Source organism: Charadrius vociferus, unplaced genomic scaffold (genome assembly GCF_000708025.1).
Source record: "Charadrius vociferus isolate BGI_N301 unplaced genomic scaffold, ASM70802v2 scaffold478, whole genome shotgun sequence".
NCBI lineage: Eukaryota > Metazoa > Chordata > Aves > Charadriiformes > Charadriidae > Charadrius > Charadrius vociferus.
Genome location: NW_009650063.1, coordinates 768,719 through 791,857, shown reverse-complemented (window position 1 = coordinate 791,857; position 23,139 = coordinate 768,719). Strand labels below are relative to the sequence as shown.

The following is a 23,139-nucleotide window of genomic DNA, read 5'->3' as shown; positions in this document are numbered from 1 at the left end:
CACCAGAAAATTTTACGGCTAGCCAGCCGGGTTTCTGCTCTCATTGCCAGTGCTGTAAACGCAGAGTAGCAACACTGACTTTCCTGGCTGTGTTTAGAGCAACGCAAAACCTGGCTGGGTCCTGCACAAAAGCAGGATGGGTCAGAGTCACGCCTGGTGGAGCACGACGGAGGAGCGGGGGGCAGCACTCTATTAATGAAGCTATTATTCAAATGAAGAACTTTAAAAAAAAAATAATAATGAAAATACAGAGAGAGAAGGATGGAGTTGCTGGTGACACTGACCGACATTGTTCGGGGCTCACAGTGAGGAGATGTGCTCGACGACGAGGGAGAGCAGAGCTAGTGCCAGGGCGCAGCTGGGGAGCGGTGCCGAAGGGGCCACGTTTCGGAGCATGCACTCCACCCTGGACCAGGAGCCATTGTTGGGCAGCGGCTGTATGCCCGCCAGGCTGCAGGGGGGGGGGAAACAAGGCAGAGAGGAGTTGGCATCCTGCAGTTTGGGGCTCCGCTCCTGAAACGCGGGGGGCTGCGGGGTAAGGGCTCCTCTGCTTTTCCAGGGACTCACCCAGCAGGTGGGGATGTGGCACACTAGACAATTTACAACACAGCTCGGCAAAAACATTTTAAATGTTTTTACCCATTATTTCTACTTCTAGTCCGGTTTTATTCTAAAAACTCTAAAAGATAAATTAATAAAATGATTTAGTACAGGATCTACCTTACTGTGCGTGCTTGATTTAATAGCCTGAAATAATTGCATTGCACATTCTGCTTTGCTTTCGTTCCTGTCTGCATTTGCAGCCTGGTGCTCAGCAGGTTTTAAAGGGCCTGATGGAGTGGAAACCGGGGGTTTTGCATCTGCCCATCGGACAGGTGGATGAGTTATCCTGCGACCTTCCCAAAGAACATACTTTTCCTTAGCGAGTCCGAATCCACAAATGAAAGGAGAATTCATATGTTTCAAATAGAATTAAAGATGTAGGCCAGTCTTGGCAAAAAGGGCAAAGGGATAGAGTTACTGTGCTGGGATGTTGGAGAGGAGCTGACCGAATTCCTTCACGTCCCTCTGCTCTGTTTCTCCAGCTTTAAAAGAGAGATACAGCCAGAAACTTTCCCAGCGTCGAGCCGCGGCGAGGAAATCCTGCCATCTATTTGTAATTTTTGGGTGTCACAGAGTGCCACGTCAGGATCCTGACGTGCCAGGGCTGTAGGGATGCTGGGGCCTTGGGGCTGCAGGGGGAGCAGGACACCGGGGACGGTGGCATTGTACCTGGCCCGTATGCGATGAAGAAGGCTCTCATGTCCATCAGCTCGTTGTCGTAGCCGTGCCAGCCGTTCTGCCAGGCCTCCTTCCTCCCGGTCCCGTTCTCCCAGAAAGGCAGCTTGTCCCTGCTCTGGGCGACAACAGCCAAGCGCGGTTAGTGTCAGCCTGCCTGGCTGAGCACAGCGTGCCACGGGCCACCCTGGTGTGCCACCCGGTGTCACCGTCTGCTGTACCACCCCGTCAGACCCCCAGCTTCACCGTCTCAGCAAGTAGCTGTCTCCCATCTGAGCGGGGTGGACAACTTTCACAGAATCACGGAATTTTCAGAGTTGGAAGAGACCTCTAGAGATCATCTAGTCCCACTCCCCTGCTAAAGCGGGATTGCCCAGAGCACATTACTCAGGACTGCATCGAGGTGGGGACTCCACCCCCTCCCTGGGCAGCCTGTGCCACTGCTCTGTCTGGAGTCTGGCTCCATCCTTCTCCAACCCACCCTTTAGGTACTTATAAGCAATAATAAGGTCTCCCCTCAGCCTTCTTTTCTCCAGACTAAAGAGTCCCAGCTCTCTCAGCCTTTTCTCATAAGGGAGATGCTCCAATCCCTCAATCATCTTAGTTGCCCTTCGCTGGACTCTCTCCAGCAGTTCCCTGTCCCTCTTGAACTGGGGAGCCAAAAACTGGACACAGTATTCCACTTGTGGCCTCACCAGTGCCGAGTAGAGGGGGAGAATGACCTCCCTCGACCTACTGGCCACACTCTTCCCTATGCAGCCCAGGATTCCATTGGCCTTTTTGGCGACAAGGGCACATTGCTGGCTCATGGATAATTTACTATCTACCAGGACCCCCAAATCCTTCTCCTCAGAACTGCTTCCCAGCAGGTCCACCCCTAACCTGTACTGGTGCTTTTTGCCTCTCATCTAAATTTCTGCCATGAGCACAAAGTATCACAGCCGTATGTGACACTTGTGTCCCTCTCCCGCTGCATGCCACACGGCTCTCCCACCTGGCACCACGCACTCCCATGGGTTTGATGGTTCTGCCTGACATGCCATTGGCACCAAAGAAAAAGAAGTCGGTTTTGCTCCGTTTGGCTAGTCAGCCTAAACAATACAAGTATCACCCCTACTACATACTTCCTAATTAGCATTATTTCTTCTCCTTGCTTATTTCAGTATTAAAGCAATGAGGTTCCTTCCAAGGAACACAGACTTGGACCTCAGACAGTTCCCCTCTCCCTGGTGTAGACCACTCTCAGTTTTCTCTCCCTGCTCCATGGATCCATGCTTTAATAATTTGTCATCATAATTCTTGTGTTTCCTTGCCCATATTGCACTTAATTCATACTTCTAAATTACTTCAAATTCATACTTTTAAATCACTTTGTTACTTTCTCCTGCTCCCTATTAACAGCTCTTCCAGCAATAGTGCCATTTATGGCCCCTAGAGTCCCTTGCGATAGCTCAAAATGCTGGACCAGCCCTCTCCCCGACTTTCTCTTGTCCCATGCTCTCCAGGGATGGCAGCAGACGTGACACTCCAGATATCCCCAAAACTATGGCAGGAAATTCACTTAGATGAAGAAAATCAGCTGGCAGTTCGTCAGACCTCTGGCATTAATTTCTCCAAGGGTTACAGAGAAGGAGCTACAGTTCCCTAAAGCGCCAGGTCTGGGCTTCACACTCCGTCACAGGAGCCCGGAAGATGACCCAACAAAGTCTTCCACATTCCCACCCTGGGCAAGTGGTGCTGCAACCCCTGCAGATGGTGAAGCAGATTGACCGAGCAACCCTTTCCTTTTACAAACATTGATTTTGTCTGGTTTTGGTTTCCTCCTCTGCCCCAGAAGAAATCTGACTGTGTGCAGGAGCACTGAGGACGGCAACAGTTATGGCTATGGGGTGTAGCTCTTCCTGCTGCTTTCCAGGGGAACCCCAGGAGTATCCCTTGTGTTTCTTTGTATGTAATACTCAGCAGATGTAGCACATAATTAAACAGTTTTAGCTGACAAACTAAATCGCTTTCCTTGTCCCCATCTACTTCACTGACAGCGCTCAGGGCAAGCCAAGGAGAAAACAGATTCCTTCCCCTCTTCCTACCACAGCATCTCCTTAAGCTCTGCCTCTGCTTCCTGCAGATCCCGGGCACTAATTGTCACTGGGCTGCTCACCATTAGACAACCTGTACAGCACTTGTTAGCGTCAGCTCCAGCCAAGCCAAGTCACGTCTAATTTGTGGCGTTTCTTTGGCACTGTCATGACCTCTCCACGGTCTTGCCAGGTGCTGTGGACTCGGCTGGTTCCCCAGCAATGGCAAACGCAGGAGGTACCGCGCCATTCCATCACCCACCCACACACCAGGAGATAGCTATTTGCTGCGAGATGTGCAGCCAAAGGCACAGCCATTTCCATTATTTTTGCTGCTAGTTGGGTAATAGAAAACCTATTACTTTCTTTCACAACCGAGATGATAAATTTTTCATGCTCAGCCTAAGCTTGGGCTGGAGCTGCTCCTCAAAGATGACAGGAGCTGGCGTGCCTGGGACTGCCGACGATGGACCTTTCCCTGCATGTGGATGGTTAGAAGCGGCACAGCAGTTGTTCCCTAAAATTTGGGAAAGTACCCTGGGATGGGTACAGGGGGAGCACGTGGCCCTGAAGGCTAATGCCGCCGTGGCAGGCAAGAGAAATTCTGCTCAAAGGATGGGGACCGCTCACTCACGTGGAAGGAACAAGGTAATACTATTAACGGACCAGCTCCAGTAAGGTGCGTGAAATCCCTCTTCATCCTACTTTAACCGAAATGTGGATGGGCTTTTATTCCTACGCTCCTGGCTGGGAAAAAAAGAAACAACCTAACCCTCCAGGTACATCCCCTTTGTTTCTCAAAAAAAAAAACAAACCAAAAAAAATCCTTTTTTCAAACAGCTTATAGCTATCCACTAACCGACAGAGAATTAAAACAGCCCGTGAGCATGACAGGAAAGAGCTGAACGTCCTCTCTTCAGTGGTTTGGGCAGGAAGTATAATAGAAGGCTCAATTATTGCTTTAAAAATATGACAGGAAACTTTCATTTTCACATCCCATTCACAGATAATGAAAATGTACCGAGGAGAAGGAAAATCTGACAGCATTAATGAGAGGACATTCTTGAAAATCAGAAACAATGGGAAGGAATGGGCAGAGAGACAGAAGTAATTACCATAGCAGCAGTGTTTGCTGCACTGTTATTAAGGTTTGTCAGAGTTTCAGTGATTTTTTTTAAAATGCCTTTTTTTTTTTTTTTTTTTACAGAATATGTACAAATGTTCTGTGTTGAACCTCTGTACAAAAGGGTTTAGTTGTAATTCTTTTAAATCATTTTGGCAAAAATGTTTCAGATTCATGTTTTACATGTCTGGATCTTAACTCCAGCTTTTTTGTACTTTTTTTTTTTTTTAACCAGAAATGCAGTGCTCACCCATCCATACTCAAAAGCAATCAGTTTTTTTTCAGAGGTGCATTTTTATTCAGCTGTAGAAATTATTATCCTGAAGTTGGGTTGGCTAGTGAGAAACGTGGCGGTGTGGACCACCTTGAGCAAAGCCTGGTATCTGGTGTGGATGGGTATCATCTGGTGTGGCCAGCAGGTCAAAGGAGGTGATTCTGCCCCTCTACTCCACTCTCATAAGACCCCACCTGGAGTACTGCATCCAGCTCTGGAGTCCTCAACATGAGAAAGACATGGACCTGCTGGAACAGGTCCAGAGGAGGGCCACGAGGATGATCCGAGGGCTGGAGCACCTCTCCTATGAGGAGAGGCTGAGAGAGCTGGGGCTGTCCAGCCTGGAGAAGAGAAGGCTCCGGGGAGACCTTATTGTGGCCTTCCAGTACCTAAAGGGGGTCTACAGGAGAACTGGGGAAGGACTCTTCACTAGGGCTTGTAATGACAGGATGAGGGGGAATGGGTTTAAACTGGAAGAGGGCAGGTTTAGATCAAACATTAGGAAGAAGTTTTTCACTTTAAGGGTGGTGAGGCACTGGCACAGGTTGCCCAGAGAAGCTGTGGCTGCCCCATCCCTGGAGGTGTTCAAGGCCAGGCTGGACGTGGCCTTGGGCAACCTGGGCTGGTGGGAGATGTCCCTGTCTATGGCAGGGGGGTTGGAACTCAATAATCTTCAAGGTCCTTTCCAACCTAAACCATTCTATGGTTCTGTGATTCTATCTCTGAAGGTCATGAAAGAAGATGCTCAGCTGAGTTACAATCATCTGTGAGGCAACGGAGCTAATGATGGTGCTGGGACACTATCAAAAACCAGGACTTCTTGATTCTGTCACCAAATTACTGACTTAATGTATGGCCTTGGGCAAATCACTTAGTACTGCTCCTCAGTTTACGCACTTATAAGAGCTGTGGTGGGGTGCAGTTAATAGCTGTAATGTGGAGATGCTCTGTAGCAACACAAGTACTTAATAATAATAATAATAATAGTTGCTATTATTATTCTTTATAGTAACAAAATAAGTTGGTATGAAAAATCTCTTCATGTGCAAGTCTAATCAATTCTCTGTGTAAGAAGCCCTCGGATTTCAGTGTGTGCCCTGGATATCTCTGACCCTTCTGAGACTGGAAAGCTTGGGAGAAATGGGGCACTTTTAGGACAGAGTCTGGTGGGTGGGAAGCCAGGCAGGAGGAAAGGTTGCCCCAGAGCAGTACTGATTGGAGGGAAAGTAAGGTCTTGAAATGGAAACGCTCTTCTTGCGTGTGAGGTGAAGGTAGATGGGCAGGGGGACGAGGAGTAAAGCAACAGAACTGGAATGGGAAACACAAAAGCTCCTCCCATTTTACGATGACACATAAAAAAGAACCGTCTTGACTATTTAACTTTGTGTACCTTCAGCATAGCCGCCATGCCTTTAGGCTCTTCTAAGCACACAGCAATATTTGACATTAGTTTTGTAGTCAGCCCAAGTAAATGACGTAACACTGTAACTCAATGCCTGGCATAGAATCTTAAGTTTTTCTTACTGTTTTCATATATCGCACCTTTTCACATTCACGTCTAAGTATTTTGCTTCTGTACTTTACCTCTACTATGAACCATCCTTCCTCGGCCACGAGAGTTAGAGGAGACACAAATTTTCCTTTTTTGTAGAAAAACCTGTCTGGAATATCCTGTATGTTATAAACGTGCATGTGTTCCACAGCTTTCAATTTCTGATATATCTGCAAAGAAAACAAAGGTTAGGACACCATATGGCTGTAAAGAGCATATACGCACCTGTGAGTACACGGAAACACCTGTATTTGTAAAATGGCGAATCCCCTTTAATGGCTAATCATCAGCGCATTCAAACCGGGACTTTGCCGGTCCAAAGATGACGACTGTGCTAAACCTGCTTATATGGTTTAGGAGGTTCTGAAAGAGTGATCATAACCACATAGAAATGCATGAATTAATATATTATGTATTATATATATTTATAATATACGCACTCACAAATGCATGCGTGTGAGTATATCAAACTAGAGACAGACCAGCAGAAACCAAACCATCATAGGAGACATTAAGGTCTAAGCACTGAAGGACGCTCAAAGGTACTATGTGGACTGGGTACAGATGCGGAAAAGGGATATTGCCTTTCACCTCTGCCACTTGTTCCCTCTTTGAACAATTAATGTCATCTCACCTATGTTTCTCACACTTAACCAGTCAACCCCACCAAAGGGATTGATAGTGCTTAGTTATCTGATTCATAAGAATGCCATGACATTAATCAGCTGATGCCTGTGGCTCTGATGCTGCACAGTGCCATACAAGTAGGTTATTATTATTAATCATACCGTCTGGAATATAATGACACAAATGTGGTTAAACCCCAAATTATTCAGAAAAATATTTTAAACGCCTAAAGAAGATGCTCATATGCCATAAAGAAGGCAGTTATTGGAGTCCCCAGAGCTTATATCGCTCTTTTGCTTAAACATAAATAATCTTCAGGAATAAATAGCAAAGAATGTAACAAGAATGAAAGGTCCTTCACCAGCCTTTTAGCAAAGTGCCCCGTGCATGTGTGATGTGTGCATACGTGTGCAAGAGACGTGCATTGATATACAGTTGCCATAAGGAGGGCACCAAAGTGTGATGGAAGGACTCAGCCTGACCCTGTCACCATCACCTGAACTCAAGAGCAGTCCTGGTATTTCACCAGTACTTCCAGTGCTTCAAAGTGGGACAACTCTTACATGTGATACCACTATGTTATGATACAATCTAATTCCTAAACATGGCTCTTTAAAGTGAATTAAGAGGGCTGGAGCACCTCTACTACAAGGACAGGCTGAGGGAGTTGGGGCTGTTCAGCCTGGAGAAGAGAAGGCTCCGGGGAGACATTAGAGCTTCTTCCAGTACCTAAAAGGGGCTACAGGAGAGCTGGGGCATGTAGCGTTTACAAGGGCATGTAGTGATAAGATGAGGGGGGATGGCTTCAAACTGGAAGAAGGTAGATTTAGATTAAGTATTAGGAAGAAATTCTTGACTATGAGGGTGGTAAGGCACTGGCCCAGGTTGCCCAGAGAAGCTGTGGCTGCCCCATCCCTGGAGGTGTTTAAGGCCAGGTTGGATGGGGCTTGGAGCAACCTGGGCTGGTGGGAGGGGTCCCTGCCCATGGCAGGGGGGTTGGAACTAGATGATCTTCAAGGTCCTTTCCAACCTAAACCCTTCTATAATTTTATGAAGAAGAGAGGAATCTGGCTATTAGGAAACAGAAAATCAGCTTTATTTTGCTTTAAAAAAAAAAAAAAAAAAAAAAAAAAAAAAATAAAATGCTCCAGTAAGAAGTCCTAAAAAGAAATTGAAGGAAGAAAACAAAACCATGGTGTGAGGCCTTGCATTTTATTCTCATTAGGGATATTAGGCTGTTTAATGAAAGAGAAGCATGTGCTTAAGAGCTTTGTCAGATGAAACCCCATGTCTATGTGAAATTGCAACTTATACTTGCCCTTGATTGAAGGTTTGACCTGCAAAAATAGGGATCTCTCAGTTAAGGCTGAAGAGAGCATCTGTAAATGCTGTGATCCCCTACAGGAGCATTGAGTGATAGGCTTGTGCATGCCTCTAAGACAGCTTTCAGTTCTGGCATTAATTTGAAATGTTCACAATATCACAGCTATAAAATTCCTAGAGAGCCTGCTTGGGTGCAAAAATTAACAAATATTCTCTTAAAAAAAAAAATTGCACAAGCTACAATATGTTGGAACTGGCTGAAATATGATATAGAAAATAAAGTCATTCACCTAGAGCATGGACTGCCAATTTTCTACATCCACTCATCTATATTCTGAGGACAGCAATAACAACTTCTCAAGCACTGGTTTCTGGTTAAACTATAACACACTAGTCTATTAGTTACAGATGCTGCATTTTCATTCTTTTCAAGTGGTTTCCATTTTTTTTTTCTGCATTGTTTTAATTTGTCACTCAGAGTCCTGCAGTTCTAGCCTTGGGCTTTTGTGGTTGATTCAATCCAACATGCTTATTCATCAAAATTCTTCAAAGGAGAACATTGAAAGAAACTTATTTTTGGTACTTCTGGTCTAATGGAGTTAATTCCTCAAACTCTATGGGATTTTACTGGAATATGAATGCCTGACCTCCTCCAGATCATTTGAAAATCCCAGCTAGAGTGTCAATAAATTGACTAATATATAAATAAAATCCTAGAAATGGGTTTTGATCTAAAATCTTTTAGCTATTTATCAGAAGCACACAGTGGCGGGGTTTGAAAGCATAAATCTGTGCAAAATAACAGTGAAAGATTGAGCTTTTTAAATTTGCCTGGTGTGGCTTTCCTTCAAAAGCTGGCATCACAAGAGGGTCACAGGATCCAAGTCTGAATCCTGGTAAGAGCCTCAGGCTGATTTTTACACACATCTCAGACTGGAATTTGGATGTTATGAGCAAACAAAAGACAACAGTGTTATAAAAAACAAGGAAATGCAAAACTAAACAAATGTACTTACCTCCATGTGCTTCTCTGGAGCTGGCCAGAGGCTCACAACAGGACCTCGGTCCTTCATTTGTATGGTGTCACTCATATTGATGTAGTTTTTCAGCTCAATCACTTTGTCCGCCCAAGAGATGTCTGTCATCCCATGGTCGGAGAAGAGGAGGACGTTGATGTCATTCTGAAGGCCCTTGCTCTGTGAAGCGAGGGCATGACAGCCATTAGGGCTGGGTAAGCGTTTTGCACCATCTATACCCACTGACAAATTTAAAAACCCATTAGACCTCCACTGACTTAGTGGAAGTTGGCCAGAAGGAGCACGGCCACAAATGCCCCACGGTGTGCTTTGCCGCCGCTCATAATGGTGGACATCCACTTGCTACCCTGGAAGAGTCTAAGAGGTTAGTGCCAAAGAGAGATTTGCCAAAATACCCCCCCACACACACACCCCGGGCTAAATAGAGAGATGCTACATCCCAGTCCCGCAGATCAGTTGTCCCAGTTGGTCTTACACAGGGTTTTATCCCACTGTTCATCTGTAGGCCAAAACAGCTGGAGAAGAGCACCTTTGTCATGGTATCGCCGTATAATTTAGTGAAATTGGAAATACATATTTGTCTCCTCACTGAAACACGTGAAATATTCTAATGTGCATTTATCATTGTCAGAAATATTCATAGAATTGACATTTACCCAAAAAGCTTGGTATCCTTTCCTCACTGCAAAATCATTTAGATAATGTTTTTTAAAACAAAGTTTAAAGTACAGGGTTCTGAGTGATGCCATAAAAACCGCTATAAAAGTTAATTGTCTGATTCCACAAACCTTAGGAAGCGAGTGGTTTTGATTGGTTCTCCTACTATAAATCCCAGCTGGCAACACTACTTATAAACAGAGCAACACATATATTGGTTTATGACTTCCCAGGGATATCGGTATAATAATCCACTAGGAGGATTAGAACGCCATCGATGAAAATAAAAGTCAGGGGAATGGTGCCTTGACTTCCACGCGATCTCGGTAGCCTCTGTTTCTCAGGAAATAAAAGTTTACAGCCAACACATCCAATTAGCAGGCATTAAATAGGCTCTCGGTGGTACTACAAATAACAGTTTTTAAAAAGCCTTTTCCAAACACACCCAGGAGCTGGGTTTTCAGACACCACTCACCTTGATGAGCGTGATCATGTTGCTCAAGGCTTTGTCCACCTCCTTCAAAGCATTCTTCCGCTGCTGGGAAGAAGGGCCGTAGTGATGGCCTTCCACATCGATGCGCTCATAGTACACCGCAGCCATCTCGGCACTGCCATTGCTGAAGGTGGGAGAGAGGGGAAGGAATGAGAGGCTAACGCACATGGAGACCTCCTGGCTGCTGGTGTTATTGTCCTCACCAGCACATGGAGCCCATTTTCTGCCTCCAGCCTGTGATTTCCTACCCATTGTCACCTGGCTGGGCTCGTTATTCACACCCAAACTCTCCTGAGTTTGCTTGAGACTCCCATCAGAGGTGCCAGGTAGACACGGCCATGTGCAAGCACATGTGCTGGCCTGGCAGCCCTCTCCTACCTCTTCAAATTAGGAAGGCGGCTTTTCCTTTAAAAACAAAGACCCAGAAGATACACTAATTTCTGTGCTGAATGCCCTTATTAAAAGGATTGTAGGCATTACCAGTCAAATGTGCTTTAATTAAAGTTTGGCACTTCTGGCTTTCTCCTGTGTGAGGTCTTCTGAACTACCAAGGCCAACTCAGGACGGACTCTTCCATGACCTTGCAAAATCCCAAGTGGTATGAATTGGGGTGAGATTTTAGATGGGTTTTTTATTCAGGAATATGACCAAAGGGAAACTAAGGTAATCTCAGAGTTGCACAAGTTTAGTTGATGACACATTTCTGCACTGAATGCCCTCAGCCTAATTAGTGGGGATTGCACATACATCAGTGCTTAATTACATTTTCATGACCACTTTACAGTTCACTGTGAAGCTCCCTGAGAGCAGTTGTGTGGATAAAATCACAAATCTGTGCTCATGAAGTTCAAACCCAGTCTTTTTCTACTGTACTTAATGTATGACGGGGTGTGCCATCCGTAATACATGCCCTCATCCAGACCAAGATCCCTACAAGAAGACTTTGTGTGATGTCCTGGCAGGACCAGCTTCTCTGATTAAAGACACCCGAGTAGTCTGGTGTAATGAGTGAGATGGAAGAGAAAAATCAGAGTTGAGGGACCAAATGAATGAATTAGAGTCTGTCATTTGCATTTGTAAGCTTGCTGAAGGCCTCAGAGGCGCAGTCCTGTGGGAAGCTGAAGGTCATTGCCGTGGTGGGAATTTCTCCACCTCCGGCCCTGCAGAACAGTGTTCTCACTCTTCATGATTTTAAAATCATTCAAATGAAGCAGCCTTTCCCTCCCCTCAATTTCATTTTAAGCATTGCTTTCCATCTGTATTAGGCATAAATTAATTTCTAAAATTTAACCCTGTAATTTCTATATTGCGTACACACTCACTGAACCTATTGAAACAGTTTTCTTCTGCTGCAGTGCCTGCGTTAATTAGCTACTTAGACTGCTTTGTGTCTCCTCACCTGTAACTAAATGATCATTTCACTCTAGAAAGAAGCTAAGAAAGAGATTTATTGCAGAAAACAACTGGTCTTATTTAGGCTGCGGTGAGCTTGCTTAGTGAGGGCTCAGTGCTGTAAGGATGAACGTTCAACTTTGCACATGACCTCAATGGGACAAGCTCCAGTTATGGGGCATGCTTAGGAGTTTGCAGAGGAGATTGGGTATAGCACATCCAGAGCTTTTAAGATTGAGTTTGGCTTTATTCCTGTTTTTCGCCTGTTTTCCTAAGAAAACTAGCCATTGCCGATCATAGCTTGCATGGGAGAAGTAATTTGTCTTTCTAACTGTGTGTTTGTCCTGTCTTCTCCCATCACCAGTAACTTTCAGACATGGTTAAGGAAAGCTTGCTGAAGAAAGCTGGACAGCATCGATGGCCATACCAAAAAGGGTTTTAAATTTTATCAGCACGCTTTGCCAGTGCCATGCAAACTTCATGACACATGTCCAGGAAAGCAGGTAGATTACAACAGCCCTTAAATTATAGTTGTGGAAAAGGCATAAGGGAGGTTTTAGTTTTACTTGCCAAAAACGGGTGCTTGACTTAGTTGTGAGTATTTTTGGTCTAAATAATGGTCTCAAAGCACCTGTTTGAAGAGACAGGCGAAGATTCCTGAAGGTTGCAAGAGGAGCTCAGTGGCTCCCTGATAAGTTAGGTACTCCTGCCCTTGCAGAGGGCATTGATAAGACTCCCTTCAATGCCGGTGAAGCTAAGATGGGTCAGGACGTTCCCATGCCCAAACTCAACCCTGAGGCCACCACGCCACCATAAAGAGCTTACCCTCTCCACCCTGAAGTCCCAGCAAGGTTTGCTAATGGTGGGAGCGTAAGTGCAGTTCATTAGCCACTAATACCTACCATCAGGGCAACTGAGCAAGGCACTGCTCCAGGCACTGTGCCCTCGCCACAGGCTGTTTTCCCACATGTGGCTAGTGCCAGCCTCAGCCTAATGGCCTTTTTCAATTAGCTGGGGTGTGGAAAGGAAACACACCGGATTTGCTAGCCTTTCAACAGCTTCAAGAGTCAGAAGCTCTTGCAAAGGATGCAGATGACAATAAAACACAGCTCAAGACTCTTAGCATCTAGAGATGCTAATCCCTGCTGAATGAATTCGCCTACAGTAAAGGCACTTCAGAGGCTTCACTTCTTATGGGCTGGCCCAGCTGCGCTGAAATTTCTTTGCTGGCTTTTAAAGGTCTACACAAAGAGGATGAATGAGAGAAAGGATAAGGGAAACCTACCTGATTTTTAACCTGTTCGTTCTCTACCCTCCTTTCTTACTGTAAGTCTCTGCAGTATCTACAGCCACAACTGATTATTAATTTTATCAACAATCGTTCCTTTTCCTTCTTTCCCGCCTTGCTGCAGACAGGGTGCTTAGTTTAAAGAAGTGGAAACCAGGCAGAAATTCAAGAGGGATGGTGTGTAGATGGACACCGGAGATGGGACCTCCTGCAACTCCAGGACTATCTGTAGGATTTGGGCTCTTCCGCAGGCTGTAGCTGGTGTTTGCAGCAGACATCGTGGTGGTGGGGATTCTCTCTTTTCTTGAAATCACCAGCTTTCACCTCTGGCGAGCTACCTCACCAACACTCTTGTGTCCCTGCCCTTTTCTTTTCACTGATGGCAGGAGCAAGGAGCCTTGTGACTGCAGACTCGTGAATTAGCTATTGAAACGTTTTCGATGGGCTCCAGCTACCCAAAAGAGCAGCTTGAAGGGCTGGAGCTTTTAACAGTTTGTGCCTCCCTTTTAATCACGTCAACAATTACAAAGCTGCAAACTGTCCTGAGCAGCCTTATGCTCCTCGCTTCATAGAAACCAGGCGGGAAGCTTCAAGCGTATCCTGACCCATCTCCACATGATACCCGACCAAAAAACCTTTCTATGATAATTCTGGGCTTCCACCAGAAGTCAGATCTGGTGTCTATATTCAGTTTTCCATTCCCTTTTTTATTCATGGAATTAAAAGTGTCACAGAAGCTCCAGAGAGCCTCCTATGGCACATATGACCTCCTCACGTCACATGCAGATATCTTTTTGTTAAAATTTAAGCTAAATCATTTCAGCATCAAATGGCTCACATGTTCTAGAGCAGCTTCTCTCTAAGCCCCATGCTGTAAATGACACTTATTAGTGAGCATCTGTGCAGCAGGACCCAGCGCGCAACTGGGAGCAACATCTCCAGCAGCACTCTCATCATTTTGGAGCCTTCATTTCAAGGACGATCAACACTCAGCATACGAATATGAAACTTTTCAGATTCAAATCGCTATGGCAGTTCACAAGTAGTAAAGCAGAAGTGTATTCTAGCAATGTATAAATTATGGAACCAAGGTTTTAAAAGAGGAAGCTTAGTTATAGCTAAGGTAAGGCATTGGCTCCATGAGTGGCAGTCCAGTCTTCACTGATTTTATAACCTGTGTGAGATTGTCACATGTTAATGTTTGGATGAGAGATGGTGGAACTGGAAAGCTGGGTGTGGAGCATGTGTTTTTCCTAGGAGTTATCTGAGAGATATATTCCCATCACTTGGGCTAGATGGTTGTTGTAGGTCCCTCCCAACTGAACTATTCTATTCTATTCTATTCTAGTCTAGTCTAGTCTAGTCTCATATTTACACAAAATGAATGCCTGCTCTAAACAAGTGCGCTGAGCTGAATTTCAGGATTTCCAGATTCCCAGGAGTTCTCTCTAAATCCAAACATTTCAAATCTGCTCTTGCAGGTCGGTGAACAGATACTCACAGACTGATCTGGAAGTTGTTTGAAACAGCAGATTAAAAACGGTAAGTCAGGATGTCTCCTCTGTGTGGTAACATGCGCACGAACAGAGGAGCACATCTTTCCCTCCAATCTTACTTATTTCTGTAATAGCCATGTTTCTATGACAGTGCTATAAACCAGTCTCAGCCTCCATCTTCCTACCTGGGAGCCGATCCTGAAAATCACCCTATACCAAACCCAAATACTCATCCTTGAGAGAGGAAACCCCACATCGCAGAAGTCTTAGTGACGTACCGCAAAGACTCGAGAGCATCGCTGATGGCATCCGCAAAGTTTTTGTCTGTTGGGACGCTGAAGTACTCGCGGCAATAACTTGGCCTGACTCCAAGGATTTCGACCTCGCAACCTACGAGCGAAAAATGTGGTAAGCTCTGCTGTTTCACCTTGATCACAGACCCCACAACGGTGGGGTCCAAGTTCAGGTTTGTAAATTCCCGGTGACATTACTTACCTCACACCTTCCCTGCAGGAAACCGTGTGGTTGGGAAGGGAAAAGGGGAGAGAGGTTGGTTTGACGAGCGCTTGTAGCAAACCATACATTGGATCCTTTTATTTCCCTCTCTAGAAGGAAGGTCTCTGTGTGACCTTCCCACGATAAAACTCTTGATTCCCTCATGGCAGACGGTTTCCACCTAAATCGCTAGCTTGTTTTCATTTTGACTACTGCGGCCACATAGCCTCGTTTCCAGGCTTCCGACATAATAGATTTAGATATTGTTCCCTGAAAGTTCAGCAAATACTTTCCAGTTAGACACACTGTATCTTACGTCGTAATATCCTCTATAAACCGCATTTTATTATGTGATACTGGCACTCCGCTATTAAATTTGTTTCCCAGGAGGTCTTATTAAAACAGTATAAACCAATTAACTCTCTTGGTAACTTGCAACCTTCCTTGCAAAATACAGTCTGTTTTGTGGCCCAGAAATTTATGGCAACAAATCCTACAGGAGAACATGGCCCTGAACACACAAAAACATGTTTTTGTGGGTTTTTTTGCCCTTTCGCTCTCTGGTTACTATGCTGCTGAATAACATTAATATTTTAAAGAACTGTGCTTTCAGAAACACGGGATTCATGCAAATTATCTTTCGAGAGCCCCAGAGTCCTCCCGTCACAGTTAGGCGTTTTCTGGTGTATTCCTGAGGCACAAGAAAAAAAAAAAGAAAAGGAGATTTTTTTGCAAAATGGCCTCTGTATGCAGCAATACCGTCAGGTGAAAAAGGCATCTCTAAGCCATAGCCCGAGTCTGCTGACATTTGGGTCACTTTGCTTCTCCTTTGGGATGAACGGAATAGGCATTAACAACTGGCAGTCGTTGACTTGTTGCTTCGGGGGGGAAGAAGGTTGCATGGGAGGTGTAAGTCCAGAGAGGGCACTAGAGCGAGCAGAGCTACTTTCAGGGGTGATTTAGAGTGGATTGCTTACTGGGACACTGAGGAAAGAGAATTTGTTGGTGTCGTGCATCTCAGCCCGTGTGAGCTCACACGGAAAAGCACACCACTTCCAAGGTAAGCTGGCTAAGAGACTTCTGATCATGACTTCTCAGGGGTACCATGAACCGTTAGAAAAACTTAAATATCTGAGCTTAGGAAATTTTAAAAAATCTTCACTGAGGTTCCAGAAAGCCACATGTCAGATGGGGTTTACCCTTTCTAAGAATTAAAGCCCTGGCACACATGACAGATTCAGTCTCTTCCCCCAGTGGTCCATGGTAGTGGCTCCCAGGTCTCCACGTTCTTTGTGTGTTTCAATGGACCCCATCTATTACTATTAATTATTTGTAAGAATTAATTATTTGCAACAATAAACAGAACACGTAGTCAACTAATTTACTTCTCTGTGAAAACATATTTAAATAGTTTTGAAGTCTTATCTAAATTTGTTTGTATAAAAATTGTGGGAGTGTGTGATGGTGCTCACTTTTCATTCTCCCCCTGTTGCCCCAGACTTATATGACTTAATTCTCCCCCTTCTGCACGGAGATACGTTAGTGTTTATCTCTCCACCATGAAAGTAATCTGCAACCTCGATGAACAGCCTGCAGATAACTTGACAAGAACTGACTCCATACCATCCCATAGTAAAACTTCTATACATCTGTACACAGCACCTTCACGAAATGGCGTTGTGTCCCAGCTGCTACCTAACCAAATCATCAAAAAAGGGTATTTCATGATTGACCTGAAGCCATCTCCAGGAAGCAGGAACCCTTGCACCCTGCCCTGAGGGTGCACAGTTGCAGTCTTCTGCACAATGTCCTGGGTGCTACCAGCAGCAAAACATGGGGTTTCAGCTCCCTCAGATGCTGGAGGTGATGCAGTAGTCCTCTGCGGGCTTTGCTAGTATCTTGAGACTGAAGTGGAACTTCGGAGCCGATTTCTCCTCTAACACTTGAGTCTGGGAAAAGATTGGCTCCAAAGCCAGGGAAGAAGTTAAGAATGCATTTGGAAACACATTGGAAATGCCTAGTGTTTTAGTTTGGGTGGATAATTGCTCATAGCCAATGACTAATATGATGATTTTGCCTCTTTTTTCCTCTTCGGATACTGACATCTTCTCAAATAATGTTCCTCAGAATTACTCATGAGATAATTTTAACTGGAAGCATTAACCTCTTGGGGATCTGGGATATTTTAGTTCCTCAGATACCTTTGCTATTTCTAGATTGTCAAGTGATGAGCGTGGCATAAAAGACTACAGAGACAGCAACAATTAGAAATCATTTTGGCCACTAAATATTGGTCTTCAAGTGTGCAGTTCAGTGGCAGTAACACTGAAAATTCAGGCTGCTTAGGTACCAAGAGCTTAATTTTTCTTTTTTTTTTTCAGCCTCTGTGATGAACAGAACATAAAATTGGATTTTTGATGTTAAGGCTCGTTACAATTCCAAAATACTGGCCGTGAAGACCCTTTAATATTTAAATTTCACTTTGGTAGAGGCCAGGACAGATGGTAAATTTTCTCATTTAAATAATATGGGAAAGGAAATTTAAAAAGATTTGGAGCCAGACAAAGGGAATGTTAAGTTTTTCTTGGTTAAACTACAAATAGAAGAGCTGTATTTACAAGGATGTAACGTTAGATGCCTTTCTGCGCAGTTTTGTATGACGCTAAACCTTTATTTAAAAACCTGAACTACTGGATCAGGAATAAGGACTTCTTTCGCAGTGATATATGGGCTCCTCTTCATCTATCTGACACGGAGACCTGAACTTCTGCCAGCTTTGAATTGCATTTCTAAACATTGATTTAGCAGTCGGACACTTCATGTCATAACAGAAGGTTTTGAAAACTTTCCAGACTAACTCCACAGTCTGGCAAACGCTGTGTTTAAATGTTGAAAGGTTGGGCTTTAGGGTCTTTTTTTCACCCCTCTCATTTCAGTGTTGAGAAAAGATGTCACAGCACTTCAGCTGAAGAGGTTGCACAGGTTGCTGGAAAATGGAGAAGTTTGAAGGTCTGGGATGACATCACCTACCGGGATGAGCGTGAGGAGTGATATAAAGCTTTGGCTTTGGTGGGACCACCGGGATGCTCTCGCACTCCTCTGGGGCTTCTCCGTCTGCTGGAGTGGCAGTGCTGCAGACAGGCAACCTGCGTGTTTCACCCCACCTATGGCATTACCTGCTGTGTTTAACTTAGCAAACAGTCAGCGGATACACGAATTTTTCCCCAGAAATGCCTTGAAGAGCAGAAACTGCCTAATAAATGCCGTGAAGAAAGCAGAAAAATGTCCCTACAAGCCAAGTGTTTGTGTTTTGTTTCAAGCAGCAGCTGGGACCCCCGGTGCGGTGGTATTTTGGCTCCTCTGCTTGTAGAGGCAGGAGAGCCCAGATGACTTCTGCCCACGAGTTGTCTTTGCCCTGTTTACGTTGGGCTCACAGATAAAGCCGTGGTGGATGGGTGTTCGCATCCAACAGCCCTCCGGCTCTGTGTCCCTGTTCGCTGGGGTTTGAATGTTCTTCCTTTAAAGACTGACTGTGCATGAGAGAGGAATATAGGGAAGAATACGAAGCAGCAGATTTCGGCTTCAGACTTTGCAAAGCTTGGAACTGGCGCTGAGGAGGAAAAGGCAGTGGTGCAAGTTAACCCCAGCAATCATCTCGCTGGCATTCGCAACGCGTTTCTGCTACGTTTGATTGGTCTCGTTTGTCTCCACCACTGGCTAAAGAGAAAACAGCATCTTCCAGAACAAAGTGTGACGAATTTGGCTGTACGTTGCTGTTCTCATTAACAGTTTCCCAAACTTTTCCTTTTTGGATCTTTATCAGATTTGCAAGATTCATTACTAAGCAGCACTATGTCCTCAAGCTGGAAAGTTAATCAATAATAGCAGACCCTACTCAGTGCAAATGTCTGTGGGACCTCTGCCCACCCTGCTTATTAAACCCTTATTTTTTCTTTCGTTTTGTTTGGCATCACTCCCCATTCAAATGCCTTTTAAAGAACCGAAGCTTTAAAATAATAAATCTAGACGAAAAGATTACATCCTCACTATGGAACTAGAAAACAGTTCCAAAAAATGGAAAAAATGTAATAAATAAGTACTATTGCACTTGGGGTGACTTCTGTTTACTCCAGTTACACCTGGACTCCCACTGTGGCCCAGTTGCCCTGTGTTTTAGTTCAATAGTTTGACCCTGCTTCCCGCCTTGGGCCTGACCTCGGGTGGCCAATGTGGCCTTTGAGAACATGAACAGCCTTAAAAATAAGCATGTGTTTAAGCGTTGGCTGAACTGAGGCACTGATGATTTTGCCAAAGGTCGTCGGTCACAAATAAATAATTAACGACAGACAGATGTACATGTCACAGTCCACAGCTAAAATACCAGATCCGCTCGGAAACTCCCGCTGGCATCAGCAGGGCACAAATTCCCCCTCTGTAGCATCAGACAATGCATACACTTGGCAACATAAGAACTGGAAGAAGGGAGGCTCCGCTGTTCTTTGCAGTTTTACGCTGGAGATAGGAGATAGATAAGTGTGAAGGGTATACATATGTACAGAGGGATACCTACGTATACACCTCATGCGTCTTCTCCTTGGGAGTCACTGCTCAGAGGGCAGCATGAAGGAACTAGGTAAAGTCCAAAGGCATTTGATGGAAAGTGAAACTGGTTTTTTGGATCTCAGTAGCCGTCTGTAGACTGTTACATCTATTCAATACATAATTATACCTATTCGGTGCAGTTACATTAGTAGTTAAAAATGAATAGTCTATAGAAACGGGTCTTTTTTTATATCTTTAGAAGAATTTCTACATTCTTGTATAATTTCTATATCCCACTGTTTGTACTGCTGTTAGGTCACTTGGGTGATCTCCAATGAGAAGCAGGAGTTTTTCTGAGGGCTGATCCAAACCATTATACCTAGTCTGCAATTCCAGTCCCTTGGACTGCCTTTGAGTCTCTAAGTGAGTATTGTCACCCTCAGAACTTTTAGCTCTTCAGTACTGTAGAAACACCGTGCATGGCTTTTCCATGTTTTTCATCTTAGTTTGCTCTTTCTTCCCTTTCCTGAGAACTGTGGCCTTTTTTTCTGGGATGCCAGTAGCCACATGGCATGGAAAGAGCGTGATCAGGCACACGAGCGTTGGGATGCAGAAGACGAGCTGGCCGGGAGCCCGCAGCATGAGTCAGCTGCTGCTGCCCTACCCACTGGCACTGGCTGTATTCAGTACGGCTCTTCTAACACGTGGTCCTCGAGCCTGCAGTTACACATATGAGGATATTTGCATACTGCTTCGGCAGCAGAGTTTAAAAGGTGAAAAACTTGAGAATCTGGGTAACTTGCAAGGGATTTGGTCTGGCTGCACAGCTGGAACATTTATTTCCATGTAGGTCCCTAAATGTACAGCCTAAGGGTACACTCCTAGTTGTTAAAAAAGACTTATTATTATACATCCCTAGTGATTTCAGTGGTCCAATACCCAACAAATGAGGAACAGAAAGGCCAAGTCCCTCCAAATGAATGGCTCAGACTCAGAGCACTTGGGACCTCAGCTGAGTTAATGATGGAGGACAAGAGTGCTCACTCCAGCTCACCAAATGGTCATAGACTCACAGAATCATGGAATGGTTTGAGTTGGAAGGGACCTTGAAGATCATCTAGTTCCAACCTCCCTGCCATGGGCAGGGACACCTCCCACCAGACCAGGTTGCTTTGCCTTCAACTGGATTTTGCTGTACCCACAGAGCAGATCATCAGCTCTCAGCTTCTGATTTCCAGGTTAAAACCAAACAAGATTTGGGGAAGGATGGTTACTCTTTAACTTTGATCAGTGACACGGTCTGCAGCATTGCTCTGTGAACCATCAGCGCAGCAGAAGCTACAGGTGGGCAAGAGGAATGAGCAGTTGGTGGAGGAGGGAATGCTCTGCAAGCCAGCAACCCCCTGGTAACGTTTGGTGGAACACTACCTCCAGTGACACTTCAGTCTTTTCCTTTCTAAGCATATGCAAATTGTCATGGCCTAAGAAAAGATAATTCATTTCTACAAGTGGTTAGTAAAGCATTCGTAATTCTTGTCTGTATTTCAGTGTATTAAGGAGCCATCCTACAGAGTATGGAGTGCTAAGATTTAAAGATGCACCATTAAGATGGTAGCAATTTTTGACATACTAACCTGGCCAGTAGTACATGGAAACGTTCTTCTTTGCTTTCATCATTGTCACCCACAAAGGCTCCGATCCATTCCACCAGAGAGGCAGCAGGCTCTCCTTATTCACACCAATATCGAAAGATACGTTTCTCTTTTGGTCCCACATGTAGTTTCCAATCATCTGGTGGACTTCACAGTGGCGACCTTTTGGGGGTGGATAAAAAAACAGCACAATCAGATTGGTGTTCTCCAGCAGAAGAATGCCACCAGCACCACCACTGCTACCACCAGCTTATCTGGTGGACTTCACAGTGGCGACCTTCGGGGGTGGATAAAAAACCGGCACAATCAGATTGGTGTTCTCCGGCAGAAGAATGCCACCAGCACCACCGCTGCTACCACCAGCTCATCCAGCAAATCAGCTGAAAATCCCTAATTTGAACTCAGGGACCTCTTGCTTTGCCACTGCTCATACAATTTTCTTGAGTATGCTACCTTTAATTGTGATCCTCTAGGTAGCTCTGTATATCCCCCAGTTCAGCCACCTAAAAGTTAGTTGCTGAAGCTTATCAGGGACATGTGTGGCTGCATGGCCTCTTCAGTAGAGAAGAGGAGGCATCTCTCCAAGGCAATTCATGCTGTCCTAAGATAGACATCTAAGGTATCTGGGAGGAGTTACCCTCTGGAGATGCATATTGCTCTCTACTAAATGTAGAGCTTAGCTTCAGACAGCCGACTTTTAGATGGCTGAGGCCAGAAGAGACAAATCCCCTGCCCTGTGGCCCTCTCAACATGCCGTTCCCAGTCCACACACACAAACCACGGCAGCGGCAGCCCGCATGGGTACCACATGCTTGGCTGACGCCCATCTCCTTCCACACATGCAACATCTGCCAAGTCTGAGCCCATTTTAAGGTACCCACCAGCGCACAGACCCAGGGGACTGCAGGACGCAGTCGGAACGGGAAGGGGTAAGAGTACGATCTGGAAACATAGAATAGAGTTTAGGAAACTCACATTTTCTCTCTCCTTTATCCATAGGGCAAACAAGCAAACAAGCAAAAACTTAGCTAAACCCTTTATATATTACTTTTATTTTCTGCTATTGTTAGTTTGCAGGTGTTTTTAAATGAACATGCTTTGTTCTTGGTTGTGGGGACAGTAATCATTTAATCAGACCTTTTCAGCCCTCATACTGCAACTTGGGGCTTCTTAGGCAGCTTTGTATTACAAGAAACCAGTATAGCCAAGAGATGTCCTCCACATCTTGTTACTGTCAGAAGAGAAGATACCATATTTTAAGAGTTAATATGCCGGTGAATTAACAGAAGTGGAAAAAGAAATGTTGATGATTAAGTTGTACTGGGAGTTCATGATTTTCATATCTTAAAAAGCAACAGCTGATGCATGTGTGAGACACTGTCATCATTAACTGGTGAGTCACGATATTGCAAGGATCCAGATAACAGGCTTTGATTATTGCGAGACTGAGCATGGTGATCAGAACCGAAATAGCCTTGGTATGCTTGTTTTAAAAAGGCACAATTTTGAGCAGAGGACTCTGTATACTTTGGGTACATGTGACCTTGAAATGGATTTTGAACTCTACGTCCCTACTACAAAGTATTTCAATTATGCAAAACGTTTCCTCCTCCACAGTGGAGAAGAGCAGTCCCAATTTGTGGCAGTCACTATTCATCATATTAAACCAAACAGGTTTAATATAGGAGAACTGGTGGACTGGATGGGCAGTAATCTGTCCACCTTAGGCTGCCAAGTGCTTTCTCCACTGTAAGTATCAAAACAGCTAGAAGGAGGCCTCTATAATGCATCAAAACCACGGCCTTCCTACTTAAAGGACAACACCATCTCTTCAG

At 44.8% G+C, this 23,139-nt stretch overlaps 1 protein-coding gene across 1 annotated transcript in view; it reads right to left on the bottom strand.

Annotated features, from left to right (window-relative positions):
* Window positions 1-300: 300 nt before the first annotated feature.
* ENPP6 (ectonucleotide pyrophosphatase/phosphodiesterase 6) overlaps window positions 301-23,139 on the bottom strand; it is a 33,305-nt gene continuing 10,466 nt past the window's right edge. The window contains exons 2-9 of the mRNA XM_009891780.1: window positions 21,287-21,466; window positions 14,894-15,005; window positions 10,422-10,563; window positions 9,269-9,448; window positions 6,330-6,472; window positions 1,273-1,391; window positions 1,022-1,068; window positions 301-492 (exon numbers count right to left, since the gene is read on the bottom strand). Of these exons, the coding sequence (XP_009890082.1) occupies window positions 301-492; window positions 1,022-1,068; window positions 1,273-1,391; window positions 6,330-6,472; window positions 9,269-9,448; window positions 10,422-10,563; window positions 14,894-15,005; window positions 21,287-21,466 (1,115 nt within the window). The remainder of the gene's footprint in view (window positions 493-1,021; window positions 1,069-1,272; window positions 1,392-6,329; window positions 6,473-9,268; window positions 9,449-10,421; window positions 10,564-14,893; window positions 15,006-21,286; window positions 21,467-23,139) is intronic.